Source organism: Camelus dromedarius, chromosome 17 (assembly GCF_036321535.1).
Source record: "Camelus dromedarius isolate mCamDro1 chromosome 17, mCamDro1.pat, whole genome shotgun sequence".
Lineage (NCBI taxonomy): Eukaryota > Metazoa > Chordata > Mammalia > Artiodactyla > Camelidae > Camelus > Camelus dromedarius.
In genome coordinates this window covers 4,649,844-4,672,301 of record NC_087452.1, presented here as the reverse complement: position 1 = coordinate 4,672,301, position 22,458 = coordinate 4,649,844, and the positions used below count along the sequence as shown (strand labels likewise).

At 45.0% G+C, this 22,458-nt stretch overlaps 1 protein-coding gene across 3 annotated transcripts in view; it reads right to left on the bottom strand.

Annotated features, from left to right (window-relative positions):
* Window positions 1-22,458, bottom strand: part of TAMM41 (TAM41 mitochondrial translocator assembly and maintenance homolog) — a 41,938-nt gene that overhangs the window by 11,004 nt on the left and 8,476 nt on the right. For 2 of the 3 annotated variants that reach the window (XM_031470915.2, XM_031470916.2), the window contains exons 4-5: window positions 18,358-18,508; window positions 4,683-4,828 (exon numbers count right to left, since the gene is read on the bottom strand). In XM_031470915.2, the coding sequence (XP_031326775.1) occupies window positions 4,683-4,828; window positions 18,358-18,508 (297 nt within the window). Of the gene's footprint in view, window positions 1-4,682; window positions 4,829-18,357; window positions 18,509-20,880; window positions 21,005-22,458 lie in introns of those variants that run through there. The other variant, XM_064496250.1, reaches the window with a different exon arrangement.

Sequence of the window (22,458 nt, the reverse complement as noted above, 5' to 3'; positions counted from 1 at the left end):
CAAATCTGCCCAGTCCTGATCCTCTACCACTGGTTCCGGGAGTGATCCGAGAAAGCACCGTCTAAGACGGCACTTGGGAGCCGTCACAGCGTAGAAGGCCAAGGGGGAGCCCTGAAGCTGCCATTCTCACCCCCAGGCCGAAAGAGTAACGGAAAAACCAAACCCCATCCCGGGAGGAGTGGCAGAGATTAATGCCACCTGTAGACCTAAAGGATGCGGGGGTGTGATGTTTAACTTTATGTGTCAACTTGAATGGGCTACAGGGCCCAGATGCTCGGTCAAACTTTAGTCGAGATGTTACTGTAGGCCTGAGTGAGTCTAAGTGAGTAGACTCTGAGTAGAGACTGGAAGACTGAAGACACAGGATAGGGGGAAGAGGCGTGCGGACGGACCCACGAAGCGGGCACAAAGTATGAAGATCACTGTGTTGCATGTTAATGTCCCTCAGGGAGCATCCACCGCAGAGGAAGCAACAACCAAAAGAACAACTCAGCCAGCTGACTCAGCAGCGTCTGTCACCCCAGTGCTGGCATGGTGGCTTGTGGGAGGTCCAGTGGGGGGCGGGGAGGGGGCTCTGCCGAGGCCGGCATCGTGGGCTTCTACTCACTGACGCCAACTCAGCCACTGCTGCTGCTGAAAAGTCCACCCTGCCAGCAACAGGGGCCAACACTGGGATCCTGGTAACGGGTCCATCTCCCGAGACTAGCCTGCCGGTGGTGGCAAGCCGACTACACTGGACCCCTTCCACTGGGGAATGGGCAGTAATTCATCCTGAGTGGAAGTGACTCATATTTTTGGGCGGCTTGCCTCTCCTGTCCTCAGGACCTAGCCTGTGCCATTGTACAGCTCCGAGAACGTCTGATTCACGACATGTGTGCCGTGCGGTGCGGAGGTGAGCGAGAGGCGCAGGGCAAGGGCGCCACGGTCCACACCGCACACTGCACCGGAGCTGCCAGCCAGCAAGAGCAGCGGTTCTAAGTGGGGACACCAAAGAATTATCCAGCCTAAACTGTGAACAGCGTCACTGCTGAAAACCCAGTGGAACAGCAATAATGAACAGTGGAGGCACCAGCTTGGAGGTGACACCCTGGGGCAGTGGGTGCAGTCCACGCCGTCAGTGTGTGACCGGCGGGTGCACCGTAGTGTGTTCCCCACTGGCAGAAGACATGGGTCTGGGACCCAGGGCTGGAAGAAGCAGCCTTGTCACACCATTCCCAGGGACCCACCTGGGAAACCTGTGCTTCCCGGCTCCACAACCACAGGACCGTGAATCTAGGGGTCCCAGTTCCCAGAGAAGGACTGCTTCTCCCAGAGGACACAGGAAGCATCCCACTAAACAGAAAGCTGGAAGTGCCACCCGGTCACTTTAGAACCCCATGACAGAAGCCAGCAGACACACTGGCTGGAATAAGGGCGTCAGGATACACATCTCTTCGTGCCTCTTGCCCGACTGTGGCGGAGAGCGGAAAGTACCATAGCCGCAGCCTGCGGCGGGCGTGGTGACCAGGCCTCAGGCTCCTCAGGGCTGAGGTCTGGGCCGCCTCCTCTAGACCAGCAAAGCGCTAGAAGGGGTGAGGGGAGTTCGGAATGGGCAGGAGAGGAGGGAGAGGACGGGGGTCAGTTGCAGCCTTAAGACCAGCTGTAGCTCTGGGAACTGAAGCTCAGCCCACTAATCTCATCCTTACGTCTCCCCAGGATGAGAAACCAGTCAGAACCCAGATCCTGCAGCCTTTCAGAGGCTACACTGCGGGGTCTGGAAGTTTATCTTCAAGGTTAAAGGGAATTCCCAGCCCTTTTCCCTTGCTCAGCTTCTCAAAGTTGGCAGCTGGGCAGGTGATCCCTCCCCATCCTCTGACCAGAGAGTAGACGATGTCTCTCTGGAGAAATCCTACAGATACTGAAATGTGGGGTCCTTCCACAAAACAGCCAGGTCCTTGTCCCATTCCTACAGTGAAGCCCACCAGGTGACAAGCTCTTTCTGTCACAAAGAACTTCCAGTCTGCATTTTTTAAAGTGCCTCGCTCTTTAAAAACAGGCTACAAAGGACATACAAACATTTGAGGAAGGCTTCTAACACAACAAAGGAGAATGAATCAACAGAAAAAAAGGAACTAAGAAACAGAGACAATGTAGAGAGCAAGAAAAAACTTCAAAAATTATAATAAAGATCATTAAAGAGATGAAGAAAGATAATGCATTCATAGAATAAGAATAGGACGCTATAACAAAGAACAGTCAGAGGAAATAAAAAATTCAATGGAGTGTTAGAAGATCAATTCAAAAAATTCTTCTGGAAAGCAGAACAAAAAAACCAAAAACAGGAAAGAGAAAAAAAAAAATCAAACCAGGAGGTCCAACAACCACCTAAAAGGAATTCCAGAAAGAACTAAGAAAACGAGTATGAAGAAAATATTACAGTAAAGATAAAATTAAATTTCCTAGAATTAAAGCTTGTGAATTTCCAAAACAGGTTCACAAAGTGCCAGAATAATACATGAAAAACATACACAAAGACAAAGGCAAAGCACCAGGAAATTTAAGGACATCAGAAAAAAGGAAAAGATCCTAAATGCTGCCAGAGAGATACAAGGTTCACACTCAAGGGACAGGGAATGTGAACGTTGTTGGACTTTTTAATGCAACACCACAAACTAGAAGAAATCAAGCTATGACTTAAAAAGTCTGAGGAGACATTATTTCCAACCTAGAATTTGGTATTTAGCCCAAACTATCAATCTAGGTGAGGGCAGAATTTTCAGATGTACATGGTCTCAAAAAATTTATCTCCCTCAATCTGTTAGGAAGTACTGAAGGGTATACGTTGTCAAAATTAAAGTGTAAACCATGGAAGAAGAAAAGAGCCAGAAAACCAAAATCTAGCGAAGGAGAGAGGAAGAAATCCTCAGGTGATAATGAAAGAAAATTCCCGAAGAAGAGTTGTGCAGCGAGCGTGGAAAGCAACCAGTCCGGGAAGGAACAGGGGACACAGGGCTGTGGGAAGAATGTCCCCAAGAAAAGCAAAAAACAGAGAAAACACCTGATGCGTGTGGCTACAACAGGAGAAGTCTTACGGATTTGTAAGACAGTCTGAGGATCAATCAGTTACAGGTAAACAGACACTAAGCAAGTGGAAAAAATGATACGATTAATACCAAGAAAAACAAAGGTGTACAGAAAAGGAAATTTCACAGCAGTGTATCTCACAACAAAGAAAAAGAAGGTTGTCATAATAAAGTAAATACTGCATACGAACCTAACCAAAAATTATGAAATTAACTATATGCGGAGCATGAGAGGGCGAGGTGGGGGGGGAGAGAGAGACAGAGAGAGAGAGAGTGTGTGTGTGTGTGTGTGTGTGTGTCTGTGTCGTCTGTGTGGGTCTGCGTGGGTCTGTGTGGGTCTGTGGATGCTGATGGGAGTGCAAAAGAGTAAAAACGTCCTCTTCTTCCATAGAAAGATAACAAAAATAAAGCACAAAACTGAAAAAAGTCCAGAAATAACAGTCAGATCATATTATTTAGAAATATAGAAGTAGACAGACATCAGAAGAACCAGTGACCGAGATGAAAGCAGGTGCCTCCGGGTCACTGCACTAACGGAGGAAGAGGGAACCGCTGCTCTGTTACAACCTTGGGGCACTATTTGGCTTTTAAAGAATGAGCATGCATTGCAATGAGGAAAGTAAAAATTAAAAACAAAAACCCTCATGGCAAACTCCATTAACCCGAGTGGTGGGTATTCTAGGCATTTACGTTATTCTCCAATCTTACGCTTAAAATAATTCCTAAGTTCCCTTTCAGTTCTAGAAATTCCATTAATTTGTTAGTCAACATAATATTAACTGCCCCTATTATGTGGGAGAAGAAGGGCACTAAAAAAGTAACATAGTGCTCTTTATCTTAAAGATCAAAAACACTGCGGTTCTATAGTTTAAAAAAAATCTTAAATCCAAATTACTTTTCTCAAAGGAAAGGTTCTTTGAGTTTTCTTTTAAATGAAGCTACTGGGGATTGAACCCAGGACCTCGCGCATGAAAAGTATGTGCTCTACCACTGAGCTATACCCACCCCTCAAAGGTTCTTTGATTTCTATTTTCAAAAAACTTAATTTTTTTTTGAAAATGCCTTGAAAGAAAGCTGTTTGATATATCAGAAGAAAAGTTCTAAGACATGCTACGTACAAGTGGGGAAAAAGCTACAGAATAACACATATGAATACATTTATGTGAAATGAAACCAAAAAAAAAAAAGACCAAACCACTTCATGCACGTGTATATGTACAAATATATACAAAAGTGCACGTAACAGGATCGGGAGGAATACACACCAAACTGTCAATAAGGTTACCCCTCAGGCTTGGGGATGGGAGGAGGTAATGTGAGAGTTTATTTTCGCTTGTTTTTGATTGACAATTAATACACACAGTAAAACTTTCAAATGGCAGAAAAGACACACACCGTGAAGACAAGCCCCGCTGAACCCCACATCAGGACCCCTCCTCCGAAGGCAGCCTCTTAGCACTAGTCACTTGTGTTGCCTTCTAGCCTTATTCCAGATGTAGAGAAGAGCGTGTTTACACACAAAACTCACTTTTTAAAAGATATACTGCTCACCCCTACATTTCCCCTTAAAACAGCTGGTGCCTTAGAAGTAATCCACATGGTTTCCCCCGGACAGCTTACCTCCAGGCTGCCTTGCTGGATTTTATACACCACTTGGGGGTTCTCCTGCAGAATGCTGCCATACAGCTCACGGAAGTGGGCTATGTTGGGCTTCACAATATTCAACACTTTTGCCTTATCCTCTCCAACCACCATCCGAAAGTCACCTGGTCAAAACAGAAAAACAAATTTCCCACTGCGAATCCACATTCTGACCTGTGAACAGATACCGCACTGTTTCAACTGGCAGGATCTCTTACTCAAAACACCTGCTTTTCCTCCTCAAAACCATGAACACAGTACCCCAGGAATGTAGGTACTCCGGGGGGAAAAAGAACCTCTCAAATCACAAAGCCCTTCAGCCAGTTAAATTGCAGTTACAGTGACCTAAGGACAAAAGGTAGTCACCACTGAGAAGCTAACATGTGTTTGTTTCCCCATCGCAGGAGCTTCTGTATTTATTAAGTTTCATCTTGTAAATAAAACTCTGCCTGGACCAATCCCAGAGACAGGAGAGGTGTGCACCGCCTTAGACGCGTGCCTGGTACCGGTATGTGGCTTGGCCCTGCTCGCTGCATTTGCACGAGGGCTTCTGAGGTGCTTTATGAGTATAAACGACCTTATCATATTTGACAAGGACAAGAGCAGTGAATGGTAGAAGTTCTGGTAAGAAGAGGTTTACATTTAGGATAAACTTGTAAACAGATACAATTTTAAAAATTGCAAGTGGTGAACTTGCTGCTCTTCTAGAAAAGCACACGGCAGTGGGGACTCCTCCTGGAGACACAAATGCTGATGGCAGCCGTCTGGGGACTCATCCTACCACGAAGATGCTGATGCTGGCAAGTGCCATCCTGGAATCCTCCCTCAAGCCTATTAGCGCCAGGCCTGCTCACTCGCGGGCCAGAACCAGCCCAGCCCCAGGCCCTGCAGCCAGCCACACCGGGACCAGCCCCAGCCACCAGCAGGCCAGCAGCCGCCACACAGGGCAGGGCCTGGCAGCTTCCTGCCCACAATAGTCAGCCCACCACAACAGAAGGGCCATGTAGCCCATACAGGGGGCACCCCTAGAGCATGTAGGTCTGGTGACCAGAAGGGAGAGTGCTGCTGGGCCCCAGAGGACATCTCCTACAGAAGGCCACTCCTCCAAGATCAGGAAACAGCCAGTATCACCCTGATATTGAACCAAATAAGCACCTAGCATCACCCTGATACCAAAAACAGAGAAAGACACTACAAGAAAAGAAAGGAAAAATACAGGCCAATATCACTGATGAACACAGATGCAAAAATCCTCAATAAAATATCTGCAAATTGAATTTAACAATATATTAAAAGGATCACACCCTGTGGTCAAGTAGGATTTACCCTAGGGATGGTTCAATACCTGTAAATCAATCAATGTGCTGTACCAGACTAACAAACTGAAGAATAAAAATCATACGGTCATCTCAAAAGATAGAGAAAAAGCATTTGACAAAATAAAACATCTGTTTATGATAAAAACTCTCAACAAAGTAGGGATACAGAGAATATACCTCAACATAATAAAGACCATATATGACAAACACACAGCCAACGTCGTACTCGATGGTGAAAAGCTAAAAGCATTTCCTCTAAGATCAGGAACAAGACGAGGATGCCCAAATTTGCCACTTTAATTCAACACGGCATTGCAAGTTCTAGTCACAGCAATCAGACAAGAAACAGAGATAAAAGGAACCCAAATTGGAAAAGAAGTAGAACTGTCACTGTTTGCGGGTGACGTGATACTACACGTAGAAAATCCTGAAGATGCCACCAAAAAAACCTACCAGAATAAATGAATTAAGTTGTAGGATACAAAATTAACATACAGAAATCTGTTGCATTTCTATACACTAAGAGTGAAATATCAGAAGGAGAAATTAAGAAAACAATCCCATTTACACTTACATCAAAAAGAATAAAATACCTAGGAATAAATCTAACCAAGGAGGTAAAGGACTTACACTCAGAAAACTATCAGACATTGATGAAAGAAATAGAAGACCACACAAACAAATGGAAAGATGTACCATGCCCATGGACTGGAAGAATTAATATTGTTAAAATGACCACACTATCCGGGGCAACATACAGATTCAGTGCAACCCCTATCAAAATAGCAATGGCATTTTCCACAGAACTAGAATGAATAATTAATTCTAAATGGTGATCATTTTGTAATGTATAAAAATACAAACTCACGATGATGTACATCTGAAACGAATATTGTAAGTCCATTATATTTCAAGTTTTTTTTTTAAAAAGGAGCATCAAAAGGCTGCCTCTATAAGATGCCAAAGCATCTGGAAAAAAGTATAAAATTTAGTTAATAAAAAAAAAAAAGACTAGGCTCAGTTTAAAGTTAAAAATTTTTTTAAAAATTGGGGGAGGATACAGCTCAGTGGTAGAGCTCATGCTTAGCATGCACAAGGTCCTGGGTTCAATCTCCAGTACCTCCATTTAAAAAAAAAAAGAACTTGAAGTTTAAAAAAATTTCAAGTGATGAGAAATGAGGAACTTTACATTTGCCTGTGGAATAAACTGAGCTGCAAAATAATTCCAAAGGACAAAGAGTAACTTTGGAAACAAACTTCAAAGTGCCCAGTCCCGCCTGCACCATCAGTGGTCATCAGCAAGATATGAGGGAAAAAGAGGGGTGAAATGGGAAAACCTGAGGGAAAGCCTATTGGGCTAATATTAATTCAGAAGAGGCTGGAAACATGTGGGGACCTCCCAGGGGAAGCCTGGAGAAAGCAGTGGCTGAAACCTGTGTGGGGCAGATAGAAAGACTTTGGAGAGAGCAGGGAGACAGGAGGAGGCAGATGCCCCTGCTGCCGAGGAATCCGCCAGGACGAGGGTGACAATGTAACTTATCATGGGGAGCAGGTCACCTCTTGGGGTGGAGGGGCCGCTACGAGCAATCACATCAGGGCAAGCGGAAACTGGGCAAAGCGGGACATGTGGTTACCCTTGCTGATTCTCATCTCTGGAGCAGGGACAGGATCATCAAACTATGACCTGCACAACGGATTTTCCTAGAGCAAACTGTTGGCTTGTTTTGGAAAAATAAAAAGATACCCAGTGGTATGTACTTCAGTAAGGAATAAAATACACCAGGCTTTTAAGCTTCAAAGGACCAACTTATGCATTCGGTGGAAAGCATCCGGGGACTACGAGCTTTGGAAAAAGACTTACAAACAGCCTCTGGAACCTGACTTTTGTGGGACGAGGTCAGGACAGGTTAGGGCAGGAGCTGACGTGAGTCCTGTCGTAACAAGCTGCTCAAATATGGGTGACAACGTGTCTTCACTATTATTTTAGCGGGAAAGAGAGTTACATAAACCCTGCAATGACTGCTCGTGAGGACGTAGGGAAATTGGTTCTATCACACATTTTTGATTCCATAAACTGCAAAACTCCTTCTGGAAGCTGCGAATGAAGAAACCCCATCTCTGGAGAGCAGACCAACGATCCCACACAGAGGTGAAGGTAAAGATTGCTGAGCATCTGGTAAGTGCCAGGCCCTGCTCCAGGCGCTTTGTCAGACCACCTCGCTGAGGCCACACAGCTGGCCTCTCCGATAGGTACCACCCTATCCCCATTTCACACAAAGTCAACAAAGACACCCAGATGACGTAACTGCCCGAGGTCTCCCAGGAAGCAAATGAATACACCACACATACAACTGTTCACTGAAGCACCGTCTGTAACACTGAAGCCCCAGCAGCCACCCAAACATGCAGTGGCAGGGGGACGGGTAAACCACGACGGTGCACCCACGCCCTGCCTCGGAGCAGTGCGCAACCACTAAGTTACAGGAGCCACACACAGCAAGATGGACGAGGACCATGGAATAATGCGCAGTTAAGAAACCAGGATGCAAAAGTACAAGGAAGCAACTTTGTTAAACAAAGCAAAACAAAACAAAACAGGGAAAACAAGACAAAAGGTCTATTTAACATGTTGATGGCCAAGTCACCCAAATCTGGGTGACAGCTGTGCTTCCTCAGGGGCACCCGATCCACAGTGGGCGAGCAACGTATTAAAGACGGCTATTTTTGCTCTAATAAGATACATATTTACTGTGGGCTTTTAAATGGTGTGTTTCACACCTGCTATCGCCTTTAGTGCTGGCAATGCCCCATCAGAGAAGGTGCTGACTATTCTCAGTTTCACTGACGACGAGATGGCGGTGCAGAGAGCTTGCCCAAGGCCCAGCCACCTCTCAGGAGCAGGGCGGTGACATCTTAGGGACTAGTTTTACTTCACTTTGTCACTCTCCCCCATTTCCCTCACTTCGGCAATGCTGGCAAATTATTTCTAGCATTTTAAAATAAAATCACAGATGCACAGATATGCTGTCTTGGCAAATGTGAGTGGAGACGCAGGGGGTTAGCTTTCGGTTGTGTAAAGCCTTACCCTTTTATTCAGAGCCTGTAAGTGTTTTTACCATAAATCTCTGAAGGGATGACATGCCGTCAAACCCTGAATCTAACATGGCTGGCTCTGAAGTGAAAGATCGGCTTGTGTCACCGTTACAGAGTTCTAAATATTTGTATCATTTCTTCTCTTTCTGTACATTCAACAAACAAAAAGTTCTTATATTTTGGAAAGTAACTTTCTGAGAGAGGGACTGTATTTTACCAAAGTGTAAAAGCAAACAAATCCAAACCCTCCTCCAAAGAACAACTGTGTGCTGTGATGAAAGGGCCTGGAAAGCAGGGACTTTCTGAGGACAAGGACTGGGGCTCACCCATCCCTGTATCCCCAGGTCCTTGTGCACTGCTGGGAACGCGGAAGGCACATCAGTAAATGTCTGCTGAACTGAATTTCTGCAACTGCTGTGCAGCAGAACCAGCTCAGCCATGGGGAGCGGCAAGCAAATGGGCTTATTACCCACTGCTTCAAAACAAAATGAATAAAATCGTGGGCACAGCATGAACCAGCATCTGATCATAAGAATCAGTTTTTCTTCCTTCAGAGATATGCTTGCAACAAAACACAGGCACTGAGAAAAACTGACTGCTGACTTTTACTGTCCGCTTCTACTGGTGGGTTTAACTCTTAACTGCTCAAGCCAGAGAACTGCCAGTCTTATCCAACGGGTAACAACAGGGTCATTTCTCCTTGATGTGAAATAAGACAAACTTGGAGGCTTGTAACTCCTCTGCAGCTGGCCTGCTCAATGGTTCCAGCATGTGCCCCGGGGTCAGGGACCTCATTACCAACTAGGGATGTGAGCAAAAAGGCCCTGGGGGCTGGAGTTGAGCTACTGGCCCTTTCTGAATCAGCTTCCCTCTCTGTCAAATGGCTGTAACAGTCATACTCACCTCACAAAGCTGCTTTGGGGTTTAAATGATTGAGGTATAAGGAATGCTCTGTCAGCAGTAAAGCAGCTATTACTGGTGTTACAATGTGTCTGTGGGGCTGGCAAAGGAGAGAGGGCACAGGAAGTCCTCACTCTTTGAAGACAATGGCTGGCTGACGTTCCCCTCTTAAACCAACTGCCACACCTCTGCTGTCACCTCAGTTCAATAAATATCTGGGTGGCTACTAAGTTCCAGGAGCTGTGCTGGACTCTGGAGACACAAAGATGTAGGCTCTGCCTCTGGCGGCAAGTGGCATGAAAATGGAGCATCTCAGTGCAGGTTATGGCGTGGGACTTCCAGCATGGAAGTGTCCCAGAACAGGAGTCCAAGCGGAAGTTGATACAGCAAATAACAGCCACTTTAAAAAGTTCTTTTTAGATATAATTCACATACCATATAATTCATCTATGTGAAGTATATAATTCCATGGGGTTTTTTTGCTATGTTTACAGAGCTATGCAACCATCTACTTTCTGACCATCTCCCATCTAACATTCCACCATCAACCCCTACCAGGCCAGCCTCCCTAACAGAAACCCTGTGCCCAGCAATCACTCTCCATCCCCTCCAACCTCCCACCCCCAGCTTCAGGCAAGGACTAATCTCCTTTCTATCCCTCGGATGTGCCTATTCTGGACATTTTATATAAGTGGAGTTGTACAATATATGGTCTACTGTGACTTAGCATAATTTTTCAAAGTTCCTCGTGTTGTAGCACGTATCAGTACTTAGTCCCATTAATGGCTAAATAATATTCCACTGTATGGATCTACCACATTTTATTTATCCACCTCTCAGTTGATGGGCCTCTGGGCTGTTTCTACTTTTTGGCCATTTATTATGAATAATGCTGCTATGAACATTTGTGTATGAGTTTTGAGTGGACATATGTTCTCACAAGATAGTTATCTGGGTGTAAAACTGCTGGGCCATCTATTAACTCTATGTTTAGTATTTCGAGAAACTGCCAAACTGTTTTTCCGAAGTGGCTGCACCGTTTCCCATTCCTAGCAGCGACGCGTGAGCCTTTCACTTTCCCCACAGCCTCGTCAACACTTGTTCTCACCTGTCACTGTGATTGCGGCCATTGTAGCGGGTGTGAAATGGTGTCTCTGTGGTTTTGACCGGCATTTCTCTAATAGCTAACGATGGTGGGCATCTTTTCATGTGTTTATTTGCTATTTGCATACGGTTTGAAAAAAATGTCTACTCAAATCCTTTGCTCACTTCTATATTGTGTTATTTGTCTTTTACTTGCATTCTAAGAATTCTTTATCTTTTCCATGATGTGTAAAATTTCTTTTTATACTGTTTTGTAGGGTGCCTTTTCACTTTTTTGATGGTTTTGTTTGCAGCAGAGAACTTTAATTTTCATATAGTCCCATTAATCTTTTTCTGCCCGTGTGTATCTGTATCTTTTGGTGTATATCTAAGAAACTACTGCATAATCCAAAGTCACTCTTCTCAGAGTTTTGTGGTTTGCACTCTTACACTTAGCTCCTGCATGCTACATCTTACATCTCCGTGATCTACTCTGAGTTATTTTTTGTATGTCAGGGGTCTGACTTCATTCTTTTGCAGGTGGACAAAATAATTCTTATTTTAACAAAGATGACTAAGGCAGTATTTCTAGGAGGCAGTCTAACACACCATTCAAAATACATCCTCAAAAATATCTCTGCGGCAGCAGAAAATATACCACCACTGCAGAAAATATACCACCACTGCACTAACTCACATGTGAGAGAGAACGAGGTAAGATTAGAAAGCTGCTGTACTTGGTGATGTAAGTTTGAATCACTTTTTCTGTTCCAAACTTTAGAGGACACGAAGTGGACAGGTGAAGGGAGGGTTGGGGAGGAGTCAGTTTTACGATATTGACCCCAGAGGGAACCGACATTATAACCATCCATGCATTTACTCGTCAAGTATTTACTGAGCACCTGGTACGTGTCAGGCAGTGCTGTAAGCACTGGAGCAGAGTGAGCAAAACAAGACAAAAATTTCTCCCCTCTGCATTCCAGCAGTAGAACAAAGGCCCAAGACAAGAAGCTCCCCCCAAACAGTATCTTAGACGGGGGACAGTGCTGTGACAAAAACACAAGCAGAGAAAGGTGACAGGGGATGGGGAGTGAGACCCAAGGGTCCCAGGTGTGAACCAGGAATGATACAAGCCTCAACAGACCCTTGGTAGAACAGTGAAGGGTTAGGAGCGTGGGTTTTAGACCCAGATCACCTGTGTTCAAATCCAAGCTCAGGACTTACAAGCTACATGACCCAGGACAAGCCACTTAACTTCTCTGGGCTTCGATGTAAAATGGCAGCAATAATAGTAGCCAGTTTACAGGTTTCCAGAGTTGAATGCGTTACTACACGCAGAGCACTTAGAACAATTCCTGACGCACAGCAGGGAATCCATAAATGTTAGAGGTACTGGTGACTGATACCCCTTCAGGAGCGTTGCACACCCAGAAATTAGCAAGTGACTGAGTAAAACCAGTTCCAACCGAGGTTTCGGCAAACGCTCCAGCTTGCCAAGCAGACAGAAACATGCTTCCAAAGTACTGGAAGACTCAATCCCCAACATGCACATCGCCCAGCGACACTGCTTCGAGGTTACCGATGGTGTGACTGCCATGGAATCAATCTTAGTAATTCTCCCCCCAGAGAAAAAGTTTCTTTACTGGCTTTTACCAAGGTCCAGAAGTGGAGATGTTTACTGACACTTTAGAGTTCGGGCTCCCATTTCTAATTTTTTTCTCCAAGAATCACTCAACTGGCCACTTCCTCGCTGCTGTGTCCCATTTCTAGAAGTAGCTGGGCCTGGGCTCCGACAACCTGGTGTTGAAAGAAACCCGTTCTCTCTTTTGCACAGGGGTGCTTGCTTGAAGGTGCTCCTCACTCCTTAAGGACTGGACAGGGCCCAGCGAATCCACCTGCTTTCAGTAGGCTGCTAGCTTCAGCAGCATTATTTGTCAATATGTGACAAGTTCTGTGACGATTATAGCTGACAGCATGATTCCACTTTGGAGAATGTGTTCAAGGAAGTTAGTGTCCCCCGTGGCCCCCCTCCTACCAAAGAAATCTGTCCAAAGTGATTCGCAGCAGTGTCATCAATAAAATCATGATAAACAGAGGCAAACGGAGTGTCCGTCAGTCACCGAATGAGCAAGGAACAGTGTCTCAGCCTGAGGAAACCTCTGTAGCCAACAATACGCAGCAATCATTATAAATCATAAAGGCAGTCATTTTCTGAGCACCAGTCAGCAATGAGGTATGATGCTGGGGGCGTTCGTAAATATTATCTCATTGTAAACTTTTTTTTAGGGGGAGGAGATCATTTATTTATTTATTTATTTGATTGATTTATTTTTAGTGGCGGAACTGGGGACGGAACCCAGGCCCTCGTGCACGCTAAGCATGAGCTCTACCACTTGAGCTATACCCTCCCTCCTTCACTGAAAACCTTTTTATGAGACACTTACTTCCATTTTACAAGTAAGAAAACTGGGGTTCAGAAAGGTTCCTCCTGTTCAAACGCAGGTCCGACTGCAGTCCTTCCCTTCCATCGTATCAGGCGGCTGTGTTAATCCAGGCAAACACGTACCTAGGCTAACGAGGGCTGATGCGTACTGAGTGTGCGCTGTGCACCAGGCACTGTGCTAAGCACTTTATGTGTATGATTTAACTTAATCCGTGTAAAAATCCTCTTTAGAGATAAAGGAACTGAATCACAGAGATGAGAAACTTGCTCAGAAACAAAACAACTGAGATGTGAACCCCAGAATTTGACACCAGAGCCCCAGCTTTTAAACACGTCAGGAATCCTCCCTTCCACGAGTAATATTATGACAAAAAAACCCACAACAGGTATGAAACAGACTACTTAACTGAAGCAGTGAAGGGCTGGATGGTCACACTCCCGGGCTCTGTCCCTCCACCTGGCAAACATGCACAGCGAGCCGACCACGTGCTCTGGAGGCTGAGGACACGGGGCAATCGCACACAGATGGTCCTAACCACCCTCCTGCAGGCTCCTCTCTGCCTGGTCTAAATTATCTTTCCACAGCAACACATCTTGGACCATCCTTCAGTGCTTGAAGACTTTTGTGGTTCTTAGTTGCATACAGGTTGTCAAATTCCCATCTCTTTTCATTTTGTATCAAAAGTCCTGCCCAACCTGAGTCTAACCTCTTCTCCAAAATACCAGAGAGGCAATGAATTAAAATGGTCAAGAGTGTGGGCTAAGATTCCAACTCCACCACCTACAAATTTACCAGACAACTAACCTTAGGCAGATTTGGGCCTCAGTTTCCTCTCCTGTGAAATGGGGCCACGTTATACCACCCAAATCAAAGAGTTGGTGAGGATTAAACTGGTTATTAGATCAAAAGTACTGAGAGTCATTCCTGGCACACAATAAAAAGTGCTCCTTTCTCCTGCCAGAAGCCACGGACCTCAGTCCCATCCATCTCCTTCCTCCCTAAACGAGCCGTGATCTTTACACACCCCAGCCTTTTTACAGGTGCTGTTTTTCAGGTCTGTCACTGACTCACCATGACTGTGTATGTTTATTAATGTGAAGTTCCTTCAAGCAGAAATTACAGCTTTAACACTTTATAATGTACGGGATGCCAATTCACTTGATAAATGTTAAACCGGGACCATTACCTAAAATCAGTCATTCTGATAGTCTGCACTTACATGAGAACATTCGAGGTGGCTCCTTAAAGTTCGCTCGGTTTTCTTTTTCTGTTTAAATGCTGACTTCTAAGAATACCTGAAGGATTAGAAAGCTGTCTCCTCCCCCATTTTGCAGGCTCTCACCTTCCACCTACTTCTTTCTCACCCTCATTAATAATAATAACAATGATGCCGTAAATACTGACCCCAGGGCAGTTAAAGCGATCCTTAAATCCTATATAAAATACAGGAGTTCTTATTATTACTAGTAATGCTGACACATCTTGCCTCCACCAGTAATTACTGGCAGGAACTTGTCCAATGACACAGAGACACTGTTTTCTCTGTGTCCCCCCAACCCCCATCCAGAAGAAACATTGCACTTCACAGGTGAGGGACACCCTCTCTTCTCTCAACTGGAAACAGGTGGAAAATAAATGTCCAAGTTGGAAATAAACATGGGACTGGTAGGTAATTTGGAGTTTGAAATATTCTGAGGGCTTGGGAGGTTTGGGAAGTTTGCGCAAGTTACAGAATCTGATCAATTCAAGGATACTGGGTTCTCAGAAGCCTAGGAAACGCAAGGAGGAAAGTTTGCCTTTCAACACGTGGCCTGGGGCAAGTCTCATTCCTAAGAAAGGTACCTGCCCGCAGGCCCAGATCCTTCACTCTCTGCGCTGCTCTAGTCTAGTTCCATCCTCGCACAGACGAGGTCACCATTCATTATACTGTGTCCTGGCTGAGGAACAACTGTTATATATCATGTTGTTTCAGTGGGAAAATCCCAGTCTGAACAACTGGCTTATGGAAGACTTTGGAGAATGTCTCTTTCATAAGGTAAGGACTGCGCAGAGTTGGGATCAGGTCCCCCTGGAGAGGATCTGCCAAGAACCGTGTCTTAAGTTTTGCAGGAAATAGAAGCCAACCTCTTTGAGTAATGTAGGACACTTGGCCAGGTTCTCAGATCCAAATCTGGGCTGAGTGACGAGAAATATCATGGCAGCAAGACAAGAGGAGGCTGGACGAGAAACAGGAGAGACGAGGCTGAGGAGCTGGAGGCAGACACACCAAGGTCTGCAGCCTGCCTCTCAGCCAGCGACTCGCACCCCCGATCGCTCTCGTCTCTACAGCCCAGGGCCGGCTCCTTGTCACTGCCACCATCTGAGCCCGGGCACCACCGCGTCACAGGACCTCCCCTGACTACCCACTGTAGACACAGCCGCACCCTCGTGCTGACATTTCCCTCTCTCCGCGGCACTCACCACTGACTGAAATTGACTCACTGTTTCTTTACGGTCTGTCTTTCCCCCAAAAGCTCAACTCCGTGAGGAGTCCACTTGAGCCGTGCTCACTAGCACGGCGAGCGGCACAGGGGAATAGACGTGTGCTGAATGAACAGGGCTGTTGAACGAGGATTCAGTGATGGAATAAAGGAACAAATGATCCATCCACCTACCTACCTACCTACCTGCATATCTACCGACTTACCTCCTTATCTGTGCCTGCTACAGCGCTGCTAGACGGCAGCCCGGGATAAATACTACAGAAGAAGCGAAGCAGAGGATGCTACTGTTAGGAGACAGCAAGTGTTTACAGAACAACAAGGGAAACCAGGAGAACAGAACATGGAGCTTCCAAAAATCAGCTCAAGACTGACAGCAGCTCCAATGCTGACTTAAAGTCTGCAAACAGGTGAGAGCAGTAGTGTGATTCCATAAACTTCTTTAGCCAGTGCTCAGAACTGGCAGAGAACTCCTAGGACCCAGCTACCACTTGCTGACGCTGATGACGGGGAGAACGGAGGAGGGCTGTCTGCCTGGGCAGAGCCGAGAACGGTGCTGCCTCTTCTCCCACAAAGTCACTGCATGGCTTCCGGTCCTTCTATATTCACAGGGGAGGGTGGGGAGAAGCACCCAAAGAGAGTGTCCCCTCCCCACACGCCACACAGGCCCACTCATTCTGGACGCTGCCCCCTGCCTTTTTGTGAAAGGCAGGGTGCCGGCCACGAGGAGCCGGAAGCAAACAAAGACCAAGATTCTTTCCCTCCTTCTCCCCAGTGGTGCAATTACAGCTGCGGTCACGCTCGACGTGTTCTGGGAAAAGACTGAAGAGCAGGCCCTCTAAGGCCTCTCCAGTGTCACGTGTCCATGGAATCGTATCTGCACAGGGATTCGGAAAGTGAGGACACTGCCTTTGCAATGTTTTGAGCACAGAGTTCTTTGACTCATACTGAAAGGTTGGGAAAGAGGATATTTATTGAAGATAGTGGTTTTCAAACAATCTTTTAAGTCTCAGACTTCTCTTCTGTACATGGAGTTTACCTGGATCCTTAACATGTGAAACAGATGAGCGCGGGTGCCCCGGGGGCGCTGGGCCCTGTCGCCTCAGCTCCCCTGCCCTGTGAGGGAGGCCCTGGCATCTCGGATGAGCACAACTGGTTTAGGCAGAAAGGGAGTTAATACTCAGCTACGGAAACAGACGGATGGGGAATGAGGGAGAGCTTCTCTTAGCATGAGGAAAGGTGCAGTCAGAAAGTCACCGCTCTGCACCCCACACAGTCAGGACTGGAGCGAGCAAGAATCATCAACGGGAACTCACCCCAGGAGGGAAAGTTAGGTAAGAAGCAGGACATTTGCATGATTTTCAAATGTCTCCCCAGTGTTTGCTCAGAAGGGAGAAAACACTGCTTCTCAGGGCACCAACATCACCGGTCTGGAGACTTCAAACATGAATGTCATATAAGAAAAAGAAAGGCTGGGGAACATTACAAATTAAAAGGTAAGAGAGACACGGCATCTAAATACAATATATGATCCTTGGATCATGTACTTGAGGGAAAAAATACTGCAAAGGACATTATTTGGACAACTGACAACATCTGGAATATGGATTGTCAATTTGCTGTGAGTCCAGTACTGGAGTTAAATGTCCTCAACTTGGTAACTGTCCTACAGTTACGGGGGAGAATGTCCTTGTTCTTAGGAAAGATACTGAAGTATCTGCCTAAAGGAGACGTGCTGTGTGTGACCTACACTGTAATAGTTCAGAAAAAATACAGAATTCAGTGAATTTGCACACCCAGAGAGAGCAGTGGTTCTCAAAGTGGGGTTCCTGGAGGGGCAGCGCATCACCCAGGAACTTGCTGAAAACACAGGTGGCTGGGCCCACCCAGATCTGCTAAGCCAGCTGTCTCCGGGTGGGCCCAAGGTCTGTTTTAACAAGGCCTCCAGGGGACTCTGCCACTCAATAACTCTGGACAGCACTGATACAGAGAACGATAAAGCGAGTGTGGTGAAATGCTTCAGGGGAAAGGGCACGTGTCAGTTTTCTAGATGACAACTGAAACTTCCCCGTAAGTCTGAAACTGTCTCAAAAAAAAAAACTAACAATGACAACAACGAAAAGCCTACTCTGGGGTCATCTCTGCCCAGATGTGGAAAGGGAGAGACCTCGGGGGCAAGGAGGCCCACCCCGGGGCTCCTGCAGTGACACAGAAGTGACGCAATTCGGAACCCAGTGGGCGGCCCCAGAGCAGGGCAAGGAGCAGGATGTCTGGCCTGCAGTCTTCCAGCAACAACCCTCCTCCCTGCAGAAGATGGGGCGAGAACCCGACTAACCTGAATAGGAGAGTCCGGCGATCTCTAGAAACAGGTCCTCCTCGGAGAAGCTCTCAGGGAGCATGAGGAAAGCTGCGGTCACGGCGCTCTTGAGATTTTTATCCAGGGCTGACCTGAGAGCGACATTCTCATTCAGTGCGATGATCTTCACCTGAAAAAAAGCAGAACATTCAGAAGAAAAATTGCAGAAGTGGAGTACTGCTCAATCTCTGTGTTTATACACACACTGAAACTGTCCCAAACTCCTAGCCCTGAAGATCTTGGAGTATCAGGCCAGTTGACATGAAATAATTATTATTCTAATAAGCAATTCTGGCGTCTCCTGTTTCATGCCAAAATCAGGGAAATCATGACACAGGAAAGAAAACAAAATATTTCTCTTAAATGAGGAAACTCTCCATGAGTTTTAAGAAAGAAATCAGTACAAAATGGAATAAACGACCTTTGGGAAATATGTTTATTTTTTAATCTCATTGTCCTTCACTTATTTTTATGGTGGACAAAGGCATTCTACTTCCTTATTTAGAACTCACCTCTGTTCTTCTCTGTACCTAACCTGAGCAGTTCATGCTCCATTTTGAACTGATTTTGAACTTGACTAAGGAAAAAGGAGAGAAAATTAGCTACAGCAGAAGCTGGTGTCTCTGACTTTCTTCTAATCCGTTAAAACACAAACTGCTCCGGTGTGTTCTGAGACTCTTGGTTTTAAAGGCTGCCCTGCAGTTAAGAGAACGTGTCTGAGCCCCAGGACCATCTCTTGCTAGCTCTGTGACTGTCGCACAGCCCCTTATCGGTAAAGTGAGGTTAATAACCCAATCAGGCGCGCAAGGTTGCTGGGAAGATGAAGGGAGCTCTTGCATCTGAACCCACAGTTAAAGTGAGCGTCCCTCGGTGTTTCTTGGTGCTCAAAGCAAGCGATTCTCTCCCCAGCAGTAAGCATCAGAATCTCCTGGAGGGCTTGTCAAAACATGTGTAATTAGGCCCCTCCCCCAGAGTTTCTGGTTCAGGAGGCCTGGGTGAGGCCTGAAAGTGTGTTTGTGACAGGTTCTCTAGTACTGCTGAGGCTGCTGGTCCAGGGACCACACTTTGAGAACTGCTGCTCTAAGGTACAGACTTAGAACCAGAACTGCCAGATTGCTCTCTGTAGTGGTTGCCATTCACACTCCCAACAATGTTTCTAAACCATCATGCTGCTTCTGATTCATTTTTTAAATAAGTGTCTAGAAATCCCTAATTTGGACTCCCACATACCTGAACCATATTCACCATCTATAAACCATTTAGTGCTGTCAGTAGGTTTTTCTCCTATTCAAGAAAATAGGGCTTAAATTGCCTTTTATTTATCAAATACAATTTCTGACAAAATTTAGACAGCATATAAAAGACACATTCACTGTAAGAAATTTCAAATTAAAATTTTATTAGATAGCAAGGAAAGAGAATGGTGTATATCCCAAAGTGTACTTTCTTCTCTTTTTTTTAATTAATTGTAAAAAGCTTAAGAACCTAAATTCTTTTTTTTAAGTGAAATATAGTTGATTTACTATGTTGTGTTAGTTTCAGGTATATAGCAAAATGATTAGTTATGCGTATGTGTGTGTGTATATATATATATATATACACATACACACACAATGTTCTTTTTCCCTTATAGGTTATTTCAAAAATTCTATCTTTTATCTTCTGTCCCTACTTTTTTTTTTAAGGGAATATTTATAACATACAAACGTCTCCCATGGTAGGTGAGTGATTCCACACTACTGCCTCTTCCCCTGTAATTACAAGGACTTAACAGCCCTGCATTGAGCCTTTCAGCCCCTGGGTGAGTTCAGCATGACTGCAGTCATCTGCAGAAAGTCAAAGCAAGGAGCAGCCCAGGAGCATGACTTGCCCAGGGCTGCATAATGAGTCGATGCAAAACCCAGGGTCACACCCTTAGACCTGGTGAATTGAGCTCTAAGTGTTTTGAGTTATTCTCATGCGCTCCATTCTGGTTAATTTTTATCTTGAAAGATGATTAAAACAAAATTTAAGGTCCCATACTAACTCTTAGGTCTAAAACTGTCCCAAACCTTATACTCCATACGGAATCAGGGATCCAGGAGGGCAAACTCCTCATCTTACCAGCAGGGAGAGGAGACCCCCAGGGTCAGAAGAGCTCCCCACAAGAAATGGCAGCACCGGACCAAGACCCAGGATTTGTGCAGTGACCCTGGGAAGCCTCTTCCCAAATCCTGGTCTTCTTCCTCGTTCACCAGGTCCTACTCAATCATTCTTCATTCCCCCTCTCTCCCTCCCTCTCTTTTTGGTGGCTTTTATAGAAACACAACAAAAATAGAAGCTATTTTGAGATACTAACAAGTCAAAGATGCTAAGGGAAGTCTAAGTTCAGGGAAAATTTCCTATTCAATGAAATACCCCTTGCTCTCCAAGAAAGTTTTTACTCAGGTTGTTAAAAAAAAAAAAAAAAGGCAGTCTGTTTGCTGTTGAAGGTTAAGAGAGTGAAAATAAAAGCATCCTTACTCGAAGGAAAAACGTCAGTTCAGAAGCCTCTGCCACTGCGCTGACCTGGTTCTCAGTGTAAGGTGAACTAGGAGCTTGTCTCAGCAGCACTGTTATTTGTTGTTCAGAGTGAAAAGCCAGTGAACTCGTGGGACGCTGCCAGAGAGGCCTGGGAAAAAAAAAGTCCTCAGATTTGTGAATAGCTGTTTGTATCTTACTGGGAATGCCCTGACCTGAACCACAGAGATAGCACTGGCACTGCTGCCAAGGGGGAAACCTTTGCTGGAGAGAGGAAGGGGCAGCACTTGAAGGGACTTTCAAAAGCCCAACTTGAGAGATTTGTGAGTAGCTTTCAAGATAGGAAAAAAGAGAAAGTCACATGTGGTCTCCTCTATAATACAGTCACATGGAGACAACTTGAATTGCAAAGAGTGAAGTTACAGTCACAAAGCACACAGCCCTACCTCGTGTTCAAATACCCAACCATTAACCAAATGAACTTCCCGTAGTAGTTTTCCATTCCAAGTGAACAGAAAGACTAACTTTTCTAAACGGACTTGCTTGAGGACCAAAAAGAAACAATGAGCATTTGAGCTGGATTAAAAAAACCTTATATTCTACCTGCTGGGCTGTGGGTTCTTGAGACCAGCAATGAGGTGGTTTCTTGAAAAATTCTTTTGGCGCACAGAGAAAAAACTCAGCTTTCTTTTGAATAAGTAAATGAATGACTCAGTCTTTTTATTTCAAAGGCTGGAGGCCCAAAGATTGGCTCACAAACAGGCAGAGCCAAGACTAGTAAGCCAGGCTTTCCAAGTCCTATTCAGAGACCTTTTGCACCACTGGGATTTTTTCTATCCACAAAAGAGTAAATCAGTAAAGTTACAATATGGTGATGGTTGCAAAATGTGAATATACTAAAAACCAAAGAACTGTGCACTTTAAATGGCTGAATTGCATAGTATGTGAATTACATCTCAACAAAGCTGTTACAAAAAAGCTATACTTACAGCAAATAAAAGAGAAAATATATTGGGATAAATACATTAAAATTAATTAAAATCCTGTTAACAAATGGCAAAATACCATTATATGTCAATGTAAATGCTTTAAAAAATTCAAGCCAAATTATCTATATACTATGAACAATATGAAATACAAAAATCCAAACTGAGATTAAATGAGTTAGGGAAACGACTAACAGACTGGCCACAACAAGGTTCTATTAAATACTTTTCATGATTTTTTTTTTTAATGGAGGTACTGGGGACTGAACATGAGACCTCGTGCACGCTAAGCACGCACTCTACCACTGAGCTACACCTTCCGCTTTTCATGCTTCTTGACTTGGTAAATGACTCAGAAACTTCAGGTGGTACTTGAAATAAAAATGGGTTATCTCCTCAATTTTGAGGTGAGTTAATGACAAAGAATGATAGAATTTAATTTGTACTCATCATTTTCCCGAACTGTCCATCTTTTTTTTCTGCATAGCCCCAATTTTATTTCCATTTTCTTTTTTTTAAACCCCTTTATTGTGGTATGACTCCTGTAGAGCAAACCACACACATTTCAGGAGTAGTTTGGTGAATTCTCATAGAT